This window comes from Lonchura striata, chromosome 26 (assembly GCF_050655825.1).
Source record: "Lonchura striata isolate lonStrDom1 chromosome 26, ASM5065582v1, whole genome shotgun sequence".
Taxonomy (NCBI): Eukaryota; Metazoa; Chordata; class Aves; order Passeriformes; family Estrildidae; genus Lonchura; species Lonchura striata.
In genome coordinates this window covers 5257729-5280493 of record NC_140728.1, presented here as the reverse complement: position 1 = coordinate 5280493, position 22765 = coordinate 5257729, and the positions used below count along the sequence as shown (strand labels likewise).

General features: G+C 53.7%; 1 protein-coding gene across 4 annotated transcripts in view; it reads left to right on the top strand.

Moving 5' to 3' along the window:
- The window catches only part of SOX13 (SRY-box transcription factor 13), a 48180-nt gene that overhangs the window by 15816 nt on the left and 9599 nt on the right, over positions 1-22765 (top strand). For 3 of the 4 annotated variants that reach the window (XM_085561308.1, XM_085561310.1, XM_085561307.1), the window contains exons 2-8: positions 15945-16146; positions 17096-17201; positions 17368-17454; positions 18644-18816; positions 20453-20521; positions 22160-22274; positions 22366-22448. In XM_085561308.1, coding sequence (XP_085417434.1) covers positions 15946-16146; positions 17096-17201; positions 17368-17454; positions 18644-18816; positions 20453-20521; positions 22160-22274; positions 22366-22448 — 834 coding nt within the window. In that variant the 5' untranslated portion in view covers position 15945. The remainder of the gene's footprint in view (positions 1-15944; positions 16147-17095; positions 17202-17367; positions 17455-18643; positions 18817-20452; positions 20522-22159; positions 22275-22365; positions 22449-22765) is intronic. The other variant, XM_085561309.1, reaches the window with a different exon arrangement.

The window sequence follows — 22765 nt, the reverse complement described above, 5'->3', positions numbered from 1 at the left end:
GTTTTGGTTTGAGTTCAAGTTCAGGTTCAAGTTTGTGTTCGGGTTCAGGTTTGTGTTCCAGTACCGGTTTGGGTTCTGTTTGGGATCAGGTTCGTGTTCCGGTTTGTGTTCCTGTTCAGATTTGGATTTTGTGTTCCAGTTTGGGTTTGGGTTCTGGTTTGGGTTTGGGTTCTGGTTTGGTTTGGGCTCAGGTTCGTGTTCCTATTTGGGTTTGGGTTCCGGTTTGGATTCTGGTTCAGGTTTGTGTTCCAGTTCGGGTTTGTGTTCCAGTTTGGGTTTGGGTTCTGGTTTGGGTTTGGGTTCTGGTTTGGGTTTGTGTTCCAGTTCGGGTTTGTGTTCCAGTTTGGGTTTGGGTTCTGGTTTGGGTTCTGGTTCAGGTTTGGGTTTGGGTTGGGTTTGGGTTTGGGTTTGTGTTCCAGTTTGGGTTTGGGTTCTGGTTTGGGTTCTGGTTCAGGTTTGGGTTTGGGTTCAGGTTTGGGTTTGGGTTCTGGTTTGGGTTCTGGTTCAGGTTTGGGTTTGGGTTTGTGTTCCAGTTCGGGTTTGTGTTCCAGTTTGGGTTTGGGTTCTGGTTTGGGTTCTGGTTTGGGTTTGGGTTTGGGTTCCATTTTGGGTTTATTCGCGCTGTGGCGGGCGCTCCTCCCGCCGTTCTGAATCGCCGCCGCTGGAACGCAGCACGGAACACGCAGTAGGGAAATAAATTAAATTAAATTAAATTAAATTAACACAGAAACCCCCGCGGGCTCGGCCCATCCTGAGCCGCTCTGGGACCTGCATGGGCCAGGTTCTGATCCGGGCACCTACAGAAAAGCAAAATTTCAGATATTTCAGACCTGGTAACGGAGCATTCAATTATGGAGAAGTAAAATTTCAAATATTAAGTTGTGGAGAGGCAAAATTTCAAATATTTCAGACCTGAGAATGGACTTTCATATAGTGGAGATGTGAAATCTCAAATATTTCAGACCTGGAAATGGAGCTTTAAATTGCGGAGAGGCAAAATTTCAAATATTAAATTGTGGAGAGGCAAAATTTCAGATATTTCAGACCTGGTAACAGAGTATTCAATTATGGAGAAGTAAAATTTCAAATATTAAGTTGTGGAGAGGCAAAATTTCAAATGTCTCAGACCTGGTAATTCAAGTATTCAGACTTGGGATTTGGAAGGGAAGAATTCAGGATTTGGAATGGGAAAAAAAATCAGAATTTGAAAGGGAGAAATTTGGAATTTGGAAGGGAGGAATTCGGAACCTGGAAGGGAGGAATTGGTGGTGGTGGAATCTGGAGGGGAGGAATTTGGGATTTGGAAAGGAGGAATTCGGGATTTGGAAAGGAAGAATTCAGGATCTGGAAGGGAGGAATTTGGGATTTGGAAGGGGAAAAAATCAGAATCTGGAAGGGAGAAATTCAGGATTTGAAAAGGACAAATTCAGGACCTGGAAGGGAGGAATTTGGGATCTGGAAAAGAGGAATTTGGGATCTGGAAGGGAAAAAATCAGAATCTGAAAGGGTGGAATTCAGGACTTGGAAGGGAAGAATTTGGGATTTGGAATGGAGAAATTGAAGATCTGGAAGGGAGGAATTCGGGTCCTGGAAGGGAGGAATTTGGGATTTGGAATGGAGAAATTGAGGACCTGGAAGGGAGGGATTCGGGTCCTGGAAGGGAGGAATTCAGGTCCTGGGAGGGAGGAATTTGGGACCTGGAAGGGAAGAATTTGGGACCTGGGAGGGAATTTGGGACCTGGGAGGGAGGGATCTGGGATCTGGAAGGGAAGAATTTGGGACCTGGGAGGGAATTCGGGTCCTGGGAGGGAATTTGGGATCTGGAAGGGAGGAATTTGGGATTTGGAATGGAGAAATTGAGGACCTGGAAGGGAGGGATTTGGGACCTGGAAGGGAGGAATTCGGGTCCTGGGAGGGAGGAATTTGGGATCTGGAAGGGAGGAATTCGGGTCCTGGGAGGGAATTTGGGTCCTGGAAGGGAGGAATTGGTGCTGGCCTTGCCGCTGTCCCAGCCCTGTCCCCAAACCTGAAGTTTGTCACTGTGGGACCGTCCTGGGCCACCACGGCTCGGTCCCAGCAGAGGCCACCCTGCCACCCCTGCCACCCCCGGGGCCGTGTCCCCTCCTGTCCCTGCTCAGGGTGGGGACAGCTCTGGGACACGGAGGTGACCTCAGTGACTGCAGGAAGAACTGGGGACCACAGAGGGACACACGGGTGTCTGCGGTGGGATTGGGGACACAGAGGGACACAGAGGGACATAAAGGTGACCTCGGTCACTGCAGGAAGAATTAGGGACCACAGAGGGCCACACGGGTGTCTGCGGTGGGATTGGGGACACAGAGGGACACAGAGGGACACAGGGTGACCTCAGTGACCAAGGGGAGGCGTTGGGGGCACAGAGGAACACAGAGGGGAGTTCCAGGCGGGGCAGCAGGGTCACTGTCCCCTCTAACAGCCTCGTGGGGTCACCCCCTGTGGGGACAGCTTGGAAAAAACTTCTGCCCTGAGCCTGGGACTGGCAGAGCTGGGAATGGCAGGGCTGGGACTGGCAAAGCTGGGACTGGCAAAGCTGGGAATGGCAGAAATTTGGACTGGCAGAGCTGGGACTGGCATAGCTGAGACTTGCAGAGCCTGGGAATGGCAGTAATTTGGAATGGCAGAGCTGGGACTGGCAAAGCTGGGAATGGCAGAAATTTGGAATGGCAGAACTGGGAATGAAGAGCTGGGACTGGCAAAGCCGGGACTGGCAAAGCTGGGAATGGCAGAAATTGGGAATGGCAGAGCTGGGACTGGCATAAATGGGGACCGGCAGAACTGGGAAAAACAGAGCTGGGACTGTCAAAGCCAGGACTGGCAGAGCTGGGAAAGGCAGAAATTGGGACTGGCAGAGCTGGGAATGGCAGAAATTTGGAATGGCAGAACTGGGACTGGCAGAGCTGGGACTGGCAGAAATTGGGAATGGCAGAACTGGGAATGGCAGAAATTGGGAATGGCAGAGCTGGGACTGGCAAAACTGGGAATGGCAGAGCTGGGAAACACAAAGTTGGGACTTGTAGAGCCGGGGGATGGCAAAAATTGGGACTGGAAGAGACGGGACTGGCAGAAATTGGGACTGGCAGAGCTGGGAAAGGCAGAGCTGGGAATGGCAAAAATTGGGACTGGCAGAAATTGGGAAAGGCAGAGCTGGGACTGGCAGAGCTGGGAATGGCAGAGCTGGGACTTGCAGAGCTGGGACTGGCAAAGCTGGGACTTGCAGAGCCTGGGAATGGCAGAAATCGGGACTGGCAGAGCCGGGAACGGCGGATCCCGAGCAGGGCGGGCGCTGGGGAATGCCAGAGCCCGGCCTTATCTTTTGTCTGGAACAATGGAGGGCTCGGCCCTATTGTTCTCCTCTCACGCCCGGCGGAAAGCCGGGGTCCCCCGGGGCAGGGCTGGCTCGGGAGCGTGCCCGGATCCGTGGCAGGGACGGGCGGGGGTGGCACGGGTGGCACGGACCCCTCGCGGCTGCCGCTCCCGCTGGGAGCCCTTCCCGCTGGCTTTCCATGTGGAATTTCGGAGCAGGGGAGGTCCCCTGCAGAGCCCAGCTGCGGGCTGGGCAGGGCAGAGCGGAATTCGCTGCTTTTTGGGGCTCTTTGAGGGATTTGGGGTCTCTGGGATCCCGTACCGGCTCCATCCTGCTGCGTTTCCTCCGGTTTGTGGCTCCGTGCTGGGAATCTGGCTGGGGAAACCACAATTTTGGATGTGGGATTTGTGTGTTTTCCCACAAAAAAAATCTCGTCCTGGGGGCTGGGCAAAGCTGGCACAGCCCAGGGAACAGGCAGAGAAACCTGGGACCCCTCGGGCTGCAAGCACAGCCCCAAAATCCCCCCCAAATCCTTTTGTGTTCCCAGGGGCGAGCAAAACATCCCAATTTCTTGGGACCAGGCTGGGATGGGCACCTGGAGGTGCCAATTCCCGCTGGTCAGGGAGCCCAGGGGACATCGGGATAGGGCAGGGGGGTGACACAGGTGCCACCAGCACCGTGAGCCCCTCGTGTGCTGCGGGACATGGGGAGCCCCAGTTTGATACCCCACCCCAAACGGGGAGGGCTGGCAGCTTCTGGTCTGTGCTGGGTTCTTGTTGTGCAGTGAAAACCAACCCAAAAACCTCGTTCCCAAAAACCTCATTCCCAAAAACCTCATTCCCAACTCCCTCTGCTTCCCCCGAGGTGGGGAACCCATCCCAGAGCTGAATTTGCTGGGTTTTAATTCCCCCCAAACCCAGCAGGGAGAGGAGGGAGAGCTCCAAACCCCAAACCCATCCCTTTGGGATTGTGGTGATCTGGAGGTCGCTGCTCCCAAATCCCTTCGGATCCTCCAGCGGGATGCCAAGTGGGGCTGTCCCAAACCCCAAATCCCAAACCCCACAACCAGGGGGTGTCTCTCTGAGCTGAAATAATGCCCCAAAAATGGCAAACCAGTGTCGGCAATGGCTGCCAGGCCCTCGTGCAGCTCCTCGTAGACGTGAGGCCGCGGAAGCGCCGCCGGATGCTCGGCGTCACCCGAGGTGGGGGATGAGCTCAGGAACCCAAACCCGCACCCCAAACCGGGGCAAACGTCACCAAAACAGCCCTGGCTGAGCGGAAAAATGAGGCCAAAAATGTTCTGCTCAGGGGGTTTCGTCCAACCCCATCCATCCCCGATTGCTGTGAGCTGGAGCCTGGCGGGAACGGGCTTTTGGGGATTGGAAATTGTTTTGGGCCAGGAGATGATTTTGGGGGAGATGATGTGGGGAGAGGAGATGATTTGGGGCAGGAGATGATTTTGGGGCAGATGATTTAGGGTAGGAGATGATTTTGGGGATGGGAAATTATTTTGGGGTCAGGAGATGATTTGGGGGCAGGAGATGATTTTGGGGATGGGAAATTATTTTGGGGTCAGGAGATGATTTGGGGGCAGGAGATGATTTTGGGGATGGGAAATTATTTTGGGACAGGAGATGATTTTGGGGCAGATGATCTGGGGATAGGCGATGATTTTGGGGCAGGAGATGATTTTGGTGCCGAGGACTTTGAGGATGGGAAATTTTTTTGGGCCAGGAGATGATTTTGGGGTTAGGAGATGATTTGGGGCAGGTGATTTGTGGGCAGGAGATTATTTTGGAGCAGGAGATTATTTTGGGGTAGTTGATTTGGGGACAGGAGATGATTTGGGTTTAGGAGACAATTTTGGGGCAGGAGATGATTTTGGGGTAGATGATTTGGGAGCTGATGATTTTAGAGCAGGAGATGATTTTGGGGTAGATGATTTGGGAGCTGATGATTTTGGGGCAGGAGATGATTTTGGGGTAGTTGATTTGGGTACAGGAGATGATTTTGGGGCAGGAGATGATTTTGGGGTAGTTGATTTGGGTACAGGAGATGATTTTGGGACAGGAGATGATTTTGGGGCAGGTGAGGAGCAGCCAGTGGCATCTTTTCCCTCAGAACGAGGTTCATGGCTCCTGGGACAGCTCCCAAAACACCAGGAAAAAATCCCATTGCTGGAACGTGAACATCTGGAGCTCCTTGTGCCCCAAATTAGGAAGTGTCCCCATGTCCCCCCTGTCCCCTTTGTCCCTTTTGGGGACAATCTGGAGGTGAGGACACGTTTGCTGCAGCTCAGGACGCCGAGCACAGGGACCCCAAAGGTTTCCGGGGCGCTGCCGGCTGCGGCTGCGGGGCGGAAACGCGGCCCCATGAGATTTTGGGGCGTGATTTGGGGCTTGGGTGCTGAGTGTGACAGACCCCAGAGCTGGCTCTGAGCACCCTTGGGTGCTCCTGGGTGTTCCCAGCAGTCCTGGGAAATTCCAGGTGGGATTGGGGCCCACAAATGGGAAAACCTGGAGAAATATTGGGTTAGGGGAAGGTGGGAAATGCCTTAAAAATGTCAAGAGTGGGGGGGTTACGGATATGGGGTTTGGCATGGGATGGGCACCCCAAACTCCTGGGTTGTTGACTGGGGTGAACTCCCCAAAAACCTGGGAAAATAAGGAATTATTGGAAGGTTTAAAACCCCATAAAATCTCAAGGATGGGGGTTATGGACTGGGATGGACACCCCAAACTCCTGGAAAAATAAAGAATTGCTGGAAAGTTTAAAATCCCATAAAAGCTCAAGGATGGGAGATTGTTGACATGGGATGGACACCTCAAAAACCTGGGAAAAAAAAATTAATTATTGGAGGGTGTAAAATGCCATAAAAGTTCAAGGATGGGGGGTTATGGACCAGGATGGACATCCCAAACTCCTGGAAAAATAAAGAATTACTGGAAGGTTTAAAATCCCATAAAAGCTCAAAGATGGGAGATTGTTGACATGGGATGGACACCAAAAAAAAAAAAACTGAAAAAAAAAGAATTATTGGAGGGTGTCAAATGCCATAAAAGCTCAAGAGTTGGGTGTTACGGATATGGGGTTTGACATGGGATGGACACCCCAAACACCTGGAAAAATAAGGAATTATTGGAAGGTTTAAAATCCCATGAAAGTTCAAGGATAGGGGTTATGGACCAGGATGGACATCCCAAACTCCTGGAAAAATAAGGAATTATTGGAAGGTTTAAAATCCCATGAAAGCTCAAGGATAGGGGTTATAGACTGGGATGGACCCAAAGTTCTGCACATCCCCAAGGCTTTTCCATGGGTTTCCCATGGAAAAAAAAAATTTGGGAAGAGCTTCTCTCTGGTGGGAGCTGTGGGGCAGGAGGGTGAGCCCCTCTTTGGGGTTTTTTTCACCCAGGAAAAGGATCGAAAGTCTTGGCCCTCCCTCACTGAGGCAACAGCAAAATCTGCTTGAAATTCTGCTTTAAAACCTTGAAATTCTCATTTAAATTCGGGTTTCAAACCAAGTCGGGTTTAAAACCAAGTCTGGTTTAAAGTCTTGATTAAAATCTCGTTTGCGCCGAGCTGAGCCCCCCACCCCGCGGGGGCCGTGCCTGGAAACGCTGAGTGACAGAGGTGACACAAAAAACGCCACCGAGATCCGCCACCCCGATAAACCCCGCTCTGGGGCCGGGCAGGGCAAGGAGGGAGCCGTGCCAGGCTCGCCGTGCCAGGCTCGCCGTGCCAGGCTCGCCGTGCCAGCCTCTGGGTGAGTTGTCCCCATCCTCACCGTGGATTTTGCTTTATTTCTCTGGGTTTTGCCGCTTTTTCCGTTTCGTTCTCGCCATCGATGGCGGCTCGCGGTTTGGTTGTCCTGGAAGGGGTTTGGGAGCCGCTCCAGGGATTTCTGCTGCATCCCAAAGATCTGGAGCTCCCCCAGAACCCCTCTGTGGGGCACGGGGATGATCCAGCCCCGCTGGGTTGGGGATGAAGGGTCAGCACCCACAGTCCAGGGGGGTTTTGCATGCAAAGCATCTTTTAAAGTTGATTTCTGATATAGGGGGAAAAAAAACGAAAATCCCCATTTTTCAGAGTGCCAGGATTGCCTCTGTTAAAGAGGGAACGTTTTGGGGTTTTTTTAGGGTTTTAATGCAGGTGGGGTGCGAAGGGCAGAGGAAAAGGGAGCATTAAAAAAATAAGTTTTGCTTTTTCGCAGAGGTTTAGACCCGTGATTTTTTTGGGAAGGAAACTTCATGCTTCCACCACCATCCCTGCCCTGGATTTCCCACTCCAGAGCATCCCCTTTCCCTAAAGATCCCTCCAGCCCTATAAAATTCCCTGGACATGGACCCCGGCTCTGCAAGGAGCCTTTTCCTCATGGATTTATCTCCTGGAGGAGCAGAACCAACCCAGAGCTCCCAAAATCTGCTGGGGAGGCCAGGAAACGGGAATGACCCGCAGGAATGACCAGCACTGCTCCCGGAGCTCCCGTGGCTCGTCCTGGGATTGTTCCCGGGATCTGGGGGGGGGATTTAGCGGGGTTGGAAATAATTCCAGCGGAGTTTCCTCCTCTTCCCTGGTGAGATCATTCCCGGCTCGTAAATCCCGCGGCCAGGAAGTTCCACCTGAGGTTCAGGCGGGTTTTTTGTTGGTTTTTTTTTTTTCCCTTCCCCTCCTCTTTCAAAAGGAAAAATGTGTTTGGGTCGTGGCTGTGAACGGGGTGGCCCTGGGCCAGGGAAGGATCCGGCAGTTTCCAGGGATTGGGATTTATTTGGGTAATTGTGTTCCAGGGATTGGGATTTATTTGGGTAATTATGTTCCAGGAATTGGGTTTTGTTTGGGTAATTATGTTCCAGGGATGGGGTTTTGTTAGGGTAATTACCTTCCAGAGATGGGGTTTTTAATTTGGATCATTAAGGACCTCCTGGCTGGCTCGTGGGAGGCAGAATCCCTGGATTTGGAGTTGGGAAGGAAGGTCCCAGCTGGTTTTGGGATCCTAAAGGATAAACCCCCTTGGAGTAGTGGGAAAGCAGAGGGAGATGGGAATTCTCCATCCAAAGGGACACTGGGATGGATCCCAGAGCTCCGGGATGGATCCAACAGATCCTGGTGCCCACAGGGAATGTGTGGAGCACAGATCCTGATCCCACTGATTTGTGGGGCACGGATCCTGGTCCCAGTGCCCACAGGGAATGTGTGGGGCACAGATCCTGATCCCAGTGCCCACAGGGAATGTGTGGGGCACGGATCCTGGTCCCAGTGCCCACAGGGAATGTGTGGGGCACAGATCCTGATCCCATGTGTGGGACATGGATCCAATGGATCCCAGTGATGTGTGGGGCATGGATCCTAATCCCAGTGAGGTGTGGGACATGGATCCTGATCCCAGTGCCCACAGGGAATGTGTGGGGCACGGATCCTGGTCCCAGTGCCCACAGGGAATGTGTGGGGCACGGATCCTGGTCCCAGTGCCCACAGGGAATGTGTGGGGCACGGATCCTGGTCCCAGTGCCCACAGGGAATGTGTGGGGGCTGACTCGTCCTTTTCAGGCTTTGTTGGGGGCTTTGTTTCCCCATTCCTGCCCCCCTGGATCCTGCAGGACACGGGCAGGACAAGCCCCAGGGGATGGGTTGGATTTGGCCAGGAGGGACAATCCCATGGGAAAAGCAGGAATGGGGCCGCTGGGGGCAGAGGCTGGTCTGCAGTTTAGTCCTCATCCCATTTCCTGGGACACCAGGGTCCTGGGATTTGTAGGGGATGGGAAGCATCCCTGATGGAGCACGTGGAGCATCCCATGAAACCTCTCAGATCCTCCTCTTCCCCTTGGCCCAGCCTGGGAATTCCCCTTTTCATCCCTGCCTTGATTTGAGAGAATTCAGGGATGATTCCCTGTTTATTTCCCTCTTCCCTCAAGTTTTGGAAGAAAGAGGGAAATTTTTGATTGGATTTGCCCCCAAAACTCTGCAGGAATTAATCAGGGCAATGTGCACCTCATGAATAAGCCTGAGGGCCTTCAGAATGGACAGGCTGGGGTTTTTTGGGGATAGAATTGACAAAAATAGTTGTAATTTCTTTAGGGTTCAACCTGGACACCTGAATCACTCCTTTCTATCTTAAAAGATGGAAAATTAATGCTGCACCTCCCCAAAAAAAACCCATAACGGAGCTGTGCTGAGACAATTCCAGGGGTGAGGAGGGGACATCGGGATGGGGACCTGGCGGAACTGGGGGTGGCACAAGCAGAGGGGTGACCCCGACTCCTTCCTGTGCCACCACCGTCACTGCCATGCCCTGACCCCGTGGGGACATTTCCGGATGTTTCCAGAGGCTGTTTGTCCACTGGAGAAGGAGAAATCTCCTTCAGGGAGCTGAGGATGGACAACCACCCGCCTGGTTTGGGGGCACAGCGGGAAATCCCAGCTCCTGCTCACCCCAAAGGCCGGGCCACGATGGGAAGGGGAATTTGGGGTCTGGGGGGTCTCTTTGGGATGGGAATTTTCCCTTGGGAAGGACTCGCCAGGTGATTCCCATCCCATCCCTGGCTGCCCCATCGTGCTCCTGCTGCCCCCCGAGCATCCCCCTCCCCGAATTCCCTGTGGCCACCAAAAATCTCCCATCTCACTGCAAAATTTTCAGCTTTTCTGCTGCCCTGAGCTCTCTGGGCAGAGGAGCTTTGAGTTTTTTCTGCTCCTGAGCGCAGGTCAGGTATCGAGAACGTGGAGGCGGCCGAGAATGGGGCTGAGCCCAAATTTGGAGCGTTTCCGCTGCTGCTTTGTGGGGTGGCGGGGTGGGGACCCAGCCCTGGCAGGGGACACGGGCTCTGAGCAGTGACACGTGCTTCTGTGGCTCTCATGTGCTGCTGGTGGCATTTTTGGGGGCTGAAAACGCTCATCCCCTTGCCTTTCGGGGTTAAAAAATGATTTTTCAGAACCAGCAAACCCTGTGGCTCTCACGTGCTGCTGGTAGCATTTTTGGGGCTGAAAACACTCATATCCCGTTGTCTTTTGGGGTTAAAAAAAGATTTTTCAGAACCAGAAAACCCTGTGGCTCTCACATGGTGGTGGTGGTGGCGGCATTTCTGAGTCAAAAAACCCTCATCCTGTTGCCTTTTGGGGTTAAAAAAGGATTTTTCAGAACCAGCACCTTGGGGACACAGCCTGGGCAGGGGACATGGGCTCTGAGCAGTGACACATGCTTCTGTGGCTCTCACGTGCTGCTGCTGGGAATTCTGACTCTAAAAACCCTCATCCCATTGCCTTTTGGGGTTAAAAAATGATTTTTCAGAACCAGCAAACCCTTTGGCTCTGACACGGTGCTGTTGGTGCCATTTCTGGGGCTGAAAATTCTCATCCTGTTTACCTTTTGGGATTTAAAAATCATTTTTCCAAATCATTTTTCCAAACCATTTTTCAAAACCCTGGTACAGCCCCCAAACCCCTAAAGAACCGTGGTACAGCCCAAAAACCCCCCAGAAAACCTGATGCAGCCCCACAAACCCCCGGTCCAGCCCCAAAAATATCCTTCAACCTTCAAACCCTGGCGTCTTGCACTTGCCCATCCAATTTTCTCCCACCCCCACGGATGAACGGCACATCCCACCTCCCCCACGGCCACCAGGGAACCACCCCAAATCCCGGGATGCTCCGGATCCCCAGGGAAGGGACAGCAGCCCCATGAACTTCCCCCAGCCAGGGCCATGGGCCACCCCTGGCCATCCCTGGCCGAACATCCATTCTTTTCTCTTGGAAGACACGCGGGGCGGAAACGTTGGAAGCGGCCCCGAAAGGACATTCCAAGTCTGGCAGGAAAGCGGTCCCGCTCGTCTGGCAGGAGATGGGCTATTGTCTGTCCCGGTGGCCGGCCGGGATTCCTCAGGTCCTGCCTGGAAGAGGAAAAATCTCCGTGTGTGTCTTTATTTTTTCCTCTGTCCTCTCCCAGGGGTGTCGCGGCTGCTGCTCGTGCCGGCGTTGCTCCTCTGCTGTTTCCTCCTTGGATTTTTTCCTCCCGTTTTGCCCTGGTTTCCTGGGTTTTTTGGGAATGATTGGGCACCATGTTGGGCTCCTGAAGGGAAGAGATGTGGATGGAGAGCTTTGGGAGGGAGGAGAGCAAAAGCTCCAAGAGATGGGACAACCTGATGGGCAGGAGAGGGCAGGGCCATCCCGAAAATCTGGGCAGCCAGCTCCTCCAGCCAACTCCGAGGGTCTCTTTGCTGTCCCTGGGGTGGGATTGTCCCCAAATTGAGGGGCACGATGAGCGCTGAGGCAGCAGCGATGGGACACGGGATGAGGGATCTTGGTGGCTCTTGGATCGCTGAGATCCTGCGGTGCCGGGATCTCGGCATCTCTTGCTCTCCACGTCTCCTTAGATCCCCAGACTCCTGCAGCTCTGGAATCTCGTTGCCCCTTGAATTCCCAAACTCCTGCTGTAGCCGGGTCTTGGTGTCTCTTGGATCCCAAATTCCTGCTGTGCCAGGATCTCAGCATCTCCTGGATCCCAAATTCCTACTCTGATGGGATCTCAACATCTCTTGGATCCCAAACTCCTGCAGTGGTGAGATCTCAGCGTCTGGATCCCAAATTTCTGCTGTGCTGGCATCTCAGCATCTCCTGGATCCTAAACTTCTGAAGTGATGGGATCTCAACATCTGGATCCCAAACTCCTGCAAGTGATGGGATCTCAAAATCTGGATCCCAAAATTCTGCAGAGGTGGGATCTCAACATCTGGATCCCAAAATTCTTCAGAGATGGGATCTGAACATCTCCTGGATCCCAAACTCCTGCAGCACCGGGATTTTGGCATCTCCTGGATCCCAAACTCCTGCAGTGATGGGATCTCAACATCTGGATCCCAAACTCCTGCAGTGATGGGATCTCAACATCTGGATCCCAAACTCCTGCAAGTGATGGGATCTCAACATCTGGATCCCAAACTCCTGCAGTGATGGGATCTGAACATCTCCTGGATCCCAAACTCCTGCAGCACCGGGATTTTGGCATCTCTTGGATCCCCTGGGCAGGGTGGGGGTTTTCTGGCGCCTCATCCCCTTTTCCCGGCCCCTGGAGCTGTTCTGCTCCACACAGCCGGGCCGATAGGATCAGGCCTGGCTGGCGGGCAGGAAGGGTGGCACGGCCACCGGGAGAATTGCAGGACGTGCCGTTCACGGGTACGAACAGGGAAACACGAGCAGTCACCATCCCGAAAATCTTGGACTCGCCGGGCTGGGATTGGGAGGAAAGGTGAAATCTGGGAATTTCAGGGTGTTGCTGCTTGTGGGATGAACCCCCAAAAAGCCGTGAGAGAGGGAAGAATCCCATGAGGATTCGGGATCTGTTTCCATCCTCCGGGCTGGCGTTTTCCATCCCAATCCCATTCCCTCCCTTCCTCCCCACCCTGGGTTTAATGGGAACATTAAAAACCGAGAAGATCCCATTCAGTGCCGGTGCCAGGGCGATTGTTCCGTGCCCATTGTGTGCCCCAGGCAGCCCCGGAGCCCACACCTGAGACCTGCCCGGGAGGAGATAACAGCGCTTTTCCCTTTTCCCCTTTTCCCACTTTTTTTTGTGTGCTCGGCAGGGTGGATAATGAACCCTCAAGGAAGCCTCTTTCAAACACGGCCCCATTAAAGCGCTGGCCCCATTTGGAGACTGAGCTTCCAATGGCACCGGGAGGTGAAGCACAAAGGGAACGGGAGGGCTGGGACGGGATTTTGTGCCTGGCTCAGAGCGAAACCATCGCTCGGTGCCGCGGTGCCGATGTCGCAGCATCCCAAACCCACAAAATTTGGATTTTTGCTTGGAGAAAACACCCAAAAAGCTGGAAAAAAATGCAGTTTCACGCACACCTGAGGTGCTGTGCATTCCTGCCTCAGTTTCCCCACTTATAACCTCCCCACAAGGCCAATCCCTGCTGCAGCGGGCACAGCTTCCCGCCGTGTCCGGTCCTTCCCGGCGATGGATTTTGGGGACCCGGTGGCCCCGGCCAAGGTGAGCCGGGGCAGGAAGGGGCGCCGCAGGATGCGGCAGCCCCCGGGCGATGCGGGGCCGGGAGGAAACCCGGCGGGTCTGTTCGGCGGAGGGCGAGGGAACCGAGATTAAAAAAAGGCCCGCTAAGATCAGAAAGGCTGGCGAGCACAGTGCCCTATTGTGGAGCTGTCACACTTCCCTTTACTTTATTGCTTTTGTCCAACACCCCATTGTTCCACTTCCTTTTGTCCCCTATTCACAGCCCTGGCTTTTCATTACCCAGCCGGCCTTGTTGTTTTCATTTCTTTTGTCTGAAGTTCCTGAGAGGAAGGTTTTATTTTCAGCCGTTTGATTAATTCGCAGCTTGAGCCGGGCTTTGTTTGTTATGTAATTGCTGCCCCCAAGCCGGGCGACCCAGCTCAGCCCTCCCCACCGGGCTTTGCACCCCCAAACCGGTTTTAGGGGCTCCCGATGGGGGTCTGGGAGGTGAGAGGGTGCTGGGTTTGGGGTGGCAGCCCCCAGGCAGGTGCTGTCCCCATGGCAGGGCAGTCCCACCATCCCAGCAGTGGCCCGGGTCAATCCCTTCCTCAGCAGCCTCCTTTTCCCATTATTCCCGCGGAAAGGCGAGGACAATGCCGCTTCCCGTTCTTGCTGTGTGGCGTGAGGCTTGGTGGCCACGAAAGGCAAATGCCCCGTGGGCACCGCCGAGCCTGGCACTCGCTTTGGCGGCCCTGGCACCCGGAGCGAGCAATAGGACACGTTTTTGGGGTCCCCATGGGGTGGCACAGCCTGTTCCCTATAAAGCTCATCGTCATGCCTGCGGCGCCCGTCCGGCAGCACCGGGACGGGGATGGGCACCCACAGGGGTTTTGTGGGATCTGGGAGAGCCATTCCAGGGACCAGCCCCTTGTCCTGGCAGGGCCTTGGCCGGTGCTGTGCCAGGGGTTCCAGGAGGAGCTGCTCTGGTGGCCAGTCCTGGTCCCTCCCATGCCAGGGACTCTCAGAGGGGCTGTTCTGGTGGCCAGTCCCAGTCCCAGGTCCACCCCATGTTGGGGATTCCTGGAGGAACCATTCTGGTGGCCAGTCCCAGTCCCAGGTCCACCCCATGTTGGGGATTCCTGGAGGAACCATTCTGGTGGCCAATCCCAAGTATTTCTCATGCCAGGGACTCCCAGAGGGGCTGTTCTGGTGGCCAGTGCCTGTCCTATCCCGTGTTGGGGATTCCTGGAGGAACCATTCTGATGGCCAGTCCCAGGTCCACCCCATGTTGGGGACTCCTGGAGGAGATGTTCTGCTGGCCAGTCCCAGTCCCAGCTCCATCCCATGCCAGGGACTCCTGGAGGAGCTGTTCTGGTGGCCAGTCCTGGTTCTTCCCATGATGAGGACTCCTGCAGGAACCATTCTGGTGGCCAGTCCCAGTCCCGGTCCCATCCCCTGCCGGGGGTTCCCGGAGGAGCGGTTCTGGTGCCGCCCCAGCCGCTGTTGGGCAGAGCCAGGATTTCCACTTCCCGTTGGATCGGGAAAGCCGTGGCTGCTCCGATGGCTTTCTGGGCACGGCTCCTGGAGCTGCTGGTGCTGTCCCCCACAGCCTGGGCTTGCTGGATGTGGCATGAAGGTCCCTCAAGTGGTCCCTCACTCCCAATCTCTGGGATCTCTGGGTTGCCTTTAGGAATTCATTCCTGCATCCCAGGGTGTGAAGGGTTGGTTCCCCTGAGAATGAGCCCCCAAAACCTGGAGAACCAGGAACAAGAGCTCCCAGGGTATGAAGGGTTGGTTTCCTTGAGGATTGAGCCCCAAAAACTGGGAACAAGCAAGAATTAAGCCCCAGAAACCTGGAGAACTGGGAACAAGAGGTCCCAGGGTGTGAAGGGTTGGTTTCCCCAAAGACTGAGCCCCAAAAACCTGGAAAATCGGGAACAAGAGGTCCCAGGGTGTGAAGTGTTGGTTTCCCCAAAGATTGAGCTCCAAAAACTGGGAACAAGCAAGAATTAAGCCCCAAAAACCTGGAGAACTGGGAACAAGAGGTCCCAGGGTGTGAAGCGTTGGTTTCCCTGAGGATTGAGCCCCAAAACCTGGAAAACTGGAAATAAGAGCTCCCAGGGTGTGAAGGGTTGGTTTCCCTGAGGATTGAGCCCCAAAAAACCTGGAAATCGGGAATAAGAGCTCCCAGGGTGTGAAGGGTTGGTTTCCCTGAGGATTGAGCCCCAAAAACCTGGAAAATCGGGAACAAGAGGTCCCAGGGTATGAAGGGTTGGTTTCCCTGAGGACTGAGCTCCCAAAACCTGTAAAACTGGGAATAAGACCTTCCAGAGTGTGAAGGGTTGGTTTCCCCAAGAATTGAGCTCCCAAAACCTGGAAAATTTGGAACAAGAGGTCCCAGGTTGTGAAGCGTTGGTTTCCCCAAAGAGTGAGCCCCAAAAAAACTGGAAAACTGGGAATAAGAGCTCCCAGGGTGTGAAGGGTTGGTTTCCCCAAAGAGTGAGCCCCAAAACCTGGAGAACTGGGACTAAGAGCTCAGCTTTGCCCATGGCAAACCCCAGTTGCTGTCCTTGCACTGTGGGGCACCCCAGTGTGAGGCCAGGCTGGGAGAGGGGTGCCCACGCCCGGGGGTGGCCGTGGTGACGTCGCTGCTGTCCGCAGGATGTCCATGAGGAGCCCCGTCTCTCCACCCCCGGAGCTGGATGGAGCGGGCACCATGGTGAACTGCGCCGTCAAGACGGAGGAGAAGAAGGAGGGTGGCCCCGAGACCCCCCCGGGGGCCGCCCCCAGCGCTGAGCCCCGGCCCCACGACCCCCCGGGGCCACCACCCAGGGATGGCACCGAGCCCCAGGCCCTGCCACAGGTGGGTGTGACAAAGGTGGGGCTGTCCCCAGCCCTGCTCCAGACCCTGCATCCCGTGGGAGAGACGGTGGCTGTTCCCCCGCGTGGTTTCTCCTCACCCCGAGGAATTGAAACTGAAATCTGAAGTCTCCCAAGGTTTTTTTTGCTGCTCTTTTGAGCCCAAAAACCTGGAAAACCGGGAACAAGAGCTCACAGAGTGTGAAGGGTTGGTTTCCCCAAGGATTGAGCCCTAAAATCTGGGAACAAGAGGTCCCAGGGTGTAAATGGTAGATTTCCCTGAGGATTGAGCCCCAAAAACCTGGAGAACTGGGAACAAGAGATCCCAGGATGTGAAGGGTTGGTTTCTCCAAAGATTGAGACCCAAAAACCTGGAAAACCGGGAACAAGAGGTCCCAGGGTGTGAAGGGTTGTTTTCCCTGAGGATTGAACCCCAAAAACCAGGAACAAGAGGTCCCAGGGTGTGAAGGGTTGTTTTCCCTGAGGATTGAACCCCAAAAACCAGGAACAAGAGGTGCCAGGGTGTGATGGGTTGGTTTCCCTGAGGATTGAGCCTCAAAAACTTGGAGAACCAGGAATAAGAGCTCAACTTTGCCCACAGCGAACCTGGGGCTGCTCTGGGATCATCCCTGGGCTTTGAGGGCTTCACCTTTGATGTGGGGCCCCCAACAACCCCCTCCAGGTGTTCCCCATCCCTTCAGCCTCCCTTTTCCATTCTCCTGGGGTTTTCCCTCTCGCTGGCCGCTCCTTGCTCTGCCGTCAGAGGGGAGAGGAGCTCAGGGGACAGTGGGGGCAAGATGGAGAAATGGGAGAAAATTACGGCGTCTCCATGATGCTCTCTAGACGGGATTGTGCCTGGAGGAGCGTCCTCCAGCTCCCAGCATCCCATCTGACGGGGATGTCCCATGCTGGGAGTGTCCCCAGTGGTGGCAGTGACATTCTGTGTCCCACAGGAATCCCGCTCTCCCGCCGGGGACGTTCCCGAGCCCCGGCGCTCCGCCTTCGAGCCGGCCGGGAGCGGCCAGGAGAAGCTGGACTTCAACAGGAACCTGAAGGAAGGTGGGAAACGTTCCCAAGGGACCTCTTGGGATCCTTTCCCTGCCCCTCAGAGCTGTGGGGTGGACCGAGCTGTGCTGCAGAGCCTTGATGTGCTCACGTGGTTGTCTTCTCCTCCCTGTCCCTGTCCCTGTCCTGTCCCTGTTGCTGTCCCTGTCGCTGTCCCCAGTGATGCCCACCATCGAGAAGCTGCTGGCCAGTGACTGGAAGGAGCGGCTGCTAGGTCGGAACCTGGCTGAATCCAAGGAAGTGAAAGGTGGGATCCACCTCCACCACCCTCCCTCCTGCGTCCCAGCTGGGAGCACCAAAGCAGGAGGGGAAATGTCCACATTTCGCAGGATTTATCCCTTTTTTAATTGTTTTTTTTTGGAGGTGAGCATCTCTGCTGCCTCTGGCTGCATGGGTGGGGGCGGTTCAGAGTGTGGGGATCTTTCCGTTCCTCCCCAGTGTGACATTCCCTGGTCACCCACTGTGTCACCCATGTCCCACATGACACCATGGTGTCACCCATGTCCCACTGTGTCTCCCATGTCCCACATGACACCAGTGTGTCACCCATGTCCCACGGTGTCACCCGTGTCCCACATGACATCACTGTGTCTCCCACGTCTCACATGACACCACTATGTCACCCATGTCCCACTGCGTCACCCGTGTCCCACATGACTCCAGTGTGTCACCCGTGTCCCACATGACACCACGGTGTCACCCGTGTCCCACATGACATCACTGTGTCTCCCATGTCCCACATGACATCACTGTCACCCATGTCCCACATGACTCCACGGTGTCACCCATGTCCCACATGACACCACGGTGTCACCCGTGGTCACCCAGTGGTGGCACTGGTGGCTGTAGGACTTCTCTGCCTCACGTTTCCCACCCCAAAGTCAGAAGAAATGAGAATTGCACTCCCTAAACAAAACCCCCTCCGTCCCACCTTGCGCCGCTGACCCTCTCCCTGCTCCCCACCCCCTGCAGGACACGGATATCCCAAAAGGGTCACGGACACCCCAAAAGGGTCACGGACACCCCGAAAGGGTCAGGGAGACCCTAAAAGACACAGGGACATCCTAAAACGGTCAAGGAAACCCCAAAAGTGTCAGGGAGATCCTAAAAGGACAGGGATGCCCCAAAAAGGTCATGGACACCCTAAAAGGGTCAGGGAGACCTAAAATAGACAGGGACATCCTAAAACAGTCCAGGATATCCCAAAAGTGTCAAGGAGATCCTAAAAGGACAGGGATGCCCCAAAAGGGTCATGGACACCCCAAAAGGGTCAGGGAGATCCTAAAAGACACAGGGACATCCTAAAACGGTCAAGGATATCCCAAAAGTGTCAAGGAGATCCTAAAAGGACAGGGACACCCCAAAAGTGTCACAGAGACCCCAAAAGGGACAGGGATACATTAACCCAGTTGGGTTTTGGGTTTTTTTCCCCGCAGGAACCCAGGAGAGCCTGGCGGAGAAGGAGCTGCAGCTGCTGGTGATGATCAACCAGCTGTCCACGCTGCGGGACCAGCTGCTGACGGCGCACTCGGAGCAGAAGAACATGGCCACCATGCTCTTCGAGAAGCAGCAGCAGCAGATGGAGCTGGCGCGGCAGCAGCAGGAGCAGGTGGGCACCGGCACCCCACCTTTGGGACCGCCGGTGGTTTTGGGGTCTCGTTTTGCCTTCCCGTGTGTCCTAGTTTAAGGCAAATTCAGGGAAAACCCTCTGGGAGGAGCCCCCAGAAAACAAAAACCACCCACCTGGTTGGGGAAAAAATTTTCTCGGAGAGAAGTGGAAAAGAACCGGTTTATTTAACAAACAAAAAAACCAATTAACAACACCAGCACCAAAAAAAAAAAAAAAAAAAAATTAACAACACCAGATGACACAAAAAACCTCTTTAACCACTCTGCAGAGATGAACAAATCCAGAAGGTCTCTCCTGGGTCTGGGCACTGGGGATGGCTGCTGCAGGTCACAGAGCGCAGGGCTCGGTGCTCCTCGGTGCTTCCAGGTCCCATCCGGAGCAGGCTGGATGGTATTCAGGAAAAGGAAAGGAAAAATAAAACAGTCCAAGGAAAGAATTGGACTGCTTGGCTAAACTCACTAGAAAGCAAAGGGAAAAGCAGAAGCAAGCAAAGCAAAGCAAAGCAAAAATCAGCACCAGCCTCTTCTAGCCAACAGACCATGGAGGGAGGTGAGCTGACTGATAACAGGGCAAAACAAACCTTCACTTTCAGAGTCAGTTCTGAAAGCACAAAACAGAATATCAAACATAACCAGAACACACAATGGAGATACAAACCCCATAACGTCACCCTACAAAGCCCTCGGAGCCGGGCGCACCAAAGGTGGATGGAGATGGGGGTTGAGCTCCTTAGGATGAGCAAACCACCCCAGGTGCCTCCTGCCTGCGCTCACCTGCTCCTTGAACGCCAGGCTGTCCCCTCCGAAGTGTTGGAATTTGTGGTGTGGATGATTTTGAGATTGTAGAAAATTTTGGGGTTTTTTTCTTCGTTGCTAAAGAAGAAGCTATAATTTGTTAGGGGTGTTTATTTTTGCTTATGTCTAGCGTGTTTTGCTGCCCTGCTGTAGGTTTGTTTTGCAGGGCAGCGTGTGGGGCTCTGCCCCTCAGTGGGATGTTACAAATATTATATACTAGAAACTACCTGTGCTATATTTATGATAATGTGTTAATATTTATTATTTACATTGAACAGTGTGTCTCTAGCTTAAACTAATAGAAAAATGCCAACACCACAGTGAAACATGGAGGGCATGAAGAAGGAGAAAAAGGACAAGACACACTTAATTTTTTCTGTCTTGCCCCCTTTGGACCCCTCATCTAGAATCCTAAAATTTTACTTTTGCACCCGTGCCACACTTAATTATGGCTTATATCAAACCCTCAGAGCTGGTAATTCATCCTGTGAGATTGAAAACTCTTTTCCATGGACAGAGATCACAGCCAGTGTCTCTGGGGGCTCTGTCCAGGGGGTTCCTGACCCTGCCAGGGTCCCAGGGCAGCCAGGGGGAAGCCCTGGATTCCCACACCAAGGGCAGGGGTGACACCGCTGTCACCCTGGGGTGTGACACGCAGCCCTTGTGTCCCTCGGGGTGCAGCTCAGCCCCTCCTCCTGCCCTCCCCACGCCCCTGGGGACCCCCTGCCACCCTTTTTCTGTGGTGCTGGATGGGTTCTGCCAGGCTGGAGGCCGGCCCAGCGCTGTCCTGGATGTCACCAAGGCCGCTGTCCCCTCCCCAGATCGCCAAGCAGCAGCAGCAGCTCATCCAGCAGCAGCACAAGATCAACCTCCTGCAGCAGCAGATCCAGGTAAGGGCAGGGGCACCGCCCCTGGCAGGTGCAGGATGTCCAAAATTTTAACTCCGATATCTCTGTTCAGCTCTTAATCTTTCTCTTTTCAAAGTTGTCTAGATAAGGAAGAAAAAGAAATGTTTCTTAGTATGTCCTGTAGCAACTCGTAAGCCTTTTAATAGACACATTATCCATATATGCCATAAAAGTTGTATTCTTATTTCATAGAGATATTCTTTATTATAAATCCAAAATTATATTAATATGTCTTCCACCAGATGGTCTTGGGGCCCATTTCCCCCATGCAATGACAATTTAAAAGTGATTTAGGCACTTCCTAACATTTAAAAAAAAAGCAAACTAAGGAACAGATATTGAGGTTCACTCTGATTTTAGCACTAAGGAACAGATATTGAGGTTTGCTCTAATTTGAGCACTACATATTTTCTTCATGTTACCTCAACTTCCTGTCTCCTATTAAAATGTCAACTCGAAGACTTTCTTCTATAAAAGAGTTAATTATTAAAAGAATACCTTGTAGGAAAAGGAGAGAAAAGCTCTTTGCATTATGTTTGGATAACTTTTAATGTATGTCTTTTCCTAACAATTCCTAATGGTTTCCTCAAACTTTGTCCTAACCTGACAAAGTGTGCACACAAATAAGAATAGCAGGTTATGAGTTGGAAAGATTGCAAGTATCTTGGCCCCAAAATCAAATCAACATTCTTGACCTGAAATTAGAATATTGTAATTCCAATTCTGTGCATCAGAATGATACACTGGTACAGCCCCAAAAATCCCTGTACAAAAACACCAGTACAGCCCCCAAAACCCCTCGTACAGCCCCAAAAACCCCAAAGAACCCTGGTACAGCCCAAAAAAACTCAAAAATCCTGGTACAGCCCCAAAACCCCTAGTACATCCCCAAAAAACCCTTCAACCCCTGGTACAACCCCAAAAACCCCAGAGAACCCTGGTACAGCCCCAAAATCCCCTCTGAATCCTTGTACAGCCCCCAAAAAACCCTTATACCCCTGGTACAACCCTAAAACCCCCTTCAATCCCTGGTACAACCAAAAAACCCCAAAACCCTTGGTACAGCCACCCCAAACCCTGGTACAACCCCAAAAATCCCCGTCAGTCCCTGGTACAACCCAAAAATCCCTGTCAGTATCTGGTACAACCCAAAAATCCCCGTCAGTCCCTGGTACAACCCAAAAATCCCTGTCAGTATCTGGTACAACCCAAAAATCCCTGTCAGTCCCTGGTACAACCCAAAAATCCCTGTCAGTATCTGGTACAACGCAAAAATTCCCTTCTGTCCCTGGTACAACCCAAAAATCCCCTTCAGTCCCTGGTACAACCCCAAAAATTGCCCTTCAGTCCCTGGTACAACCCCAAAAATCCCCTTCAGTCCCTGGTACAACCCAAAAATCCCCTTCAGTCCCTGGTACAACCCAAAAACTGCCCTTCAGAATGATCCACAGAATGGTTTGAGTTGGAAGGGGACCTTGAAGATGATCTAATTCCATCCCACCATCCCCACCACGGACGGGGACACTTTCGGGGCGTTTGGTCCTTGCCGGAGCGACGCCGGCCGTGTCCTGCCGTGCCCTGGCGAGGGTGGCACTGACCTGGTGTCCCTGTCCCCTCCAGCAGGTCAACATGCCCTACGTGATGATCCCCGCCTTCAGCCCCGGCCACCAGCCCCTGCCGGTCAGCCCCGAGTCCCAGCTGGCCCTGCCCATCCAGCCCATCCCCTGCAAACCGGGTGAGTCGGGCTTGTCCCGGCCCTGCGGGGTGGCCTTGTCCCCACGGCCGTGTCCCCGCTGTCCCCGACCGCCGTCCCTCTGCTCCCGCAGTGGATTACCCGGTGCAGCTCCTGCACAGCCCTCCTCCCCCCACGCTGAAGAGACCCGCGGGCCCGGGCCACCTCCAGATGCAGGTAAAGCCCCCAAAAAAAGCAAAAAAACCCCACTGTTACAACCCCAAAAATCCTGGTACAGCCCAAAAAACCCCAAAAATCCTGGTACAGCCCAAAAAACCCCAAACATCCTGGTACAGCCCAAAAAAACACAAAGAACTCTGGTACAGCCCCAAAAACCCCAAAAAATCCTGGTACAGCCCCCAAAACCCCAAAAAATCATTGTACAGCCCCCAAAACCCCAAAGAACCCTGGTACAGACCTAAAAACCCCAACAACTCTGGTACAGCCCCAGAAACCCTGGTACAGCCACAAAGCCCCTGGTACAGCCGCAAAAA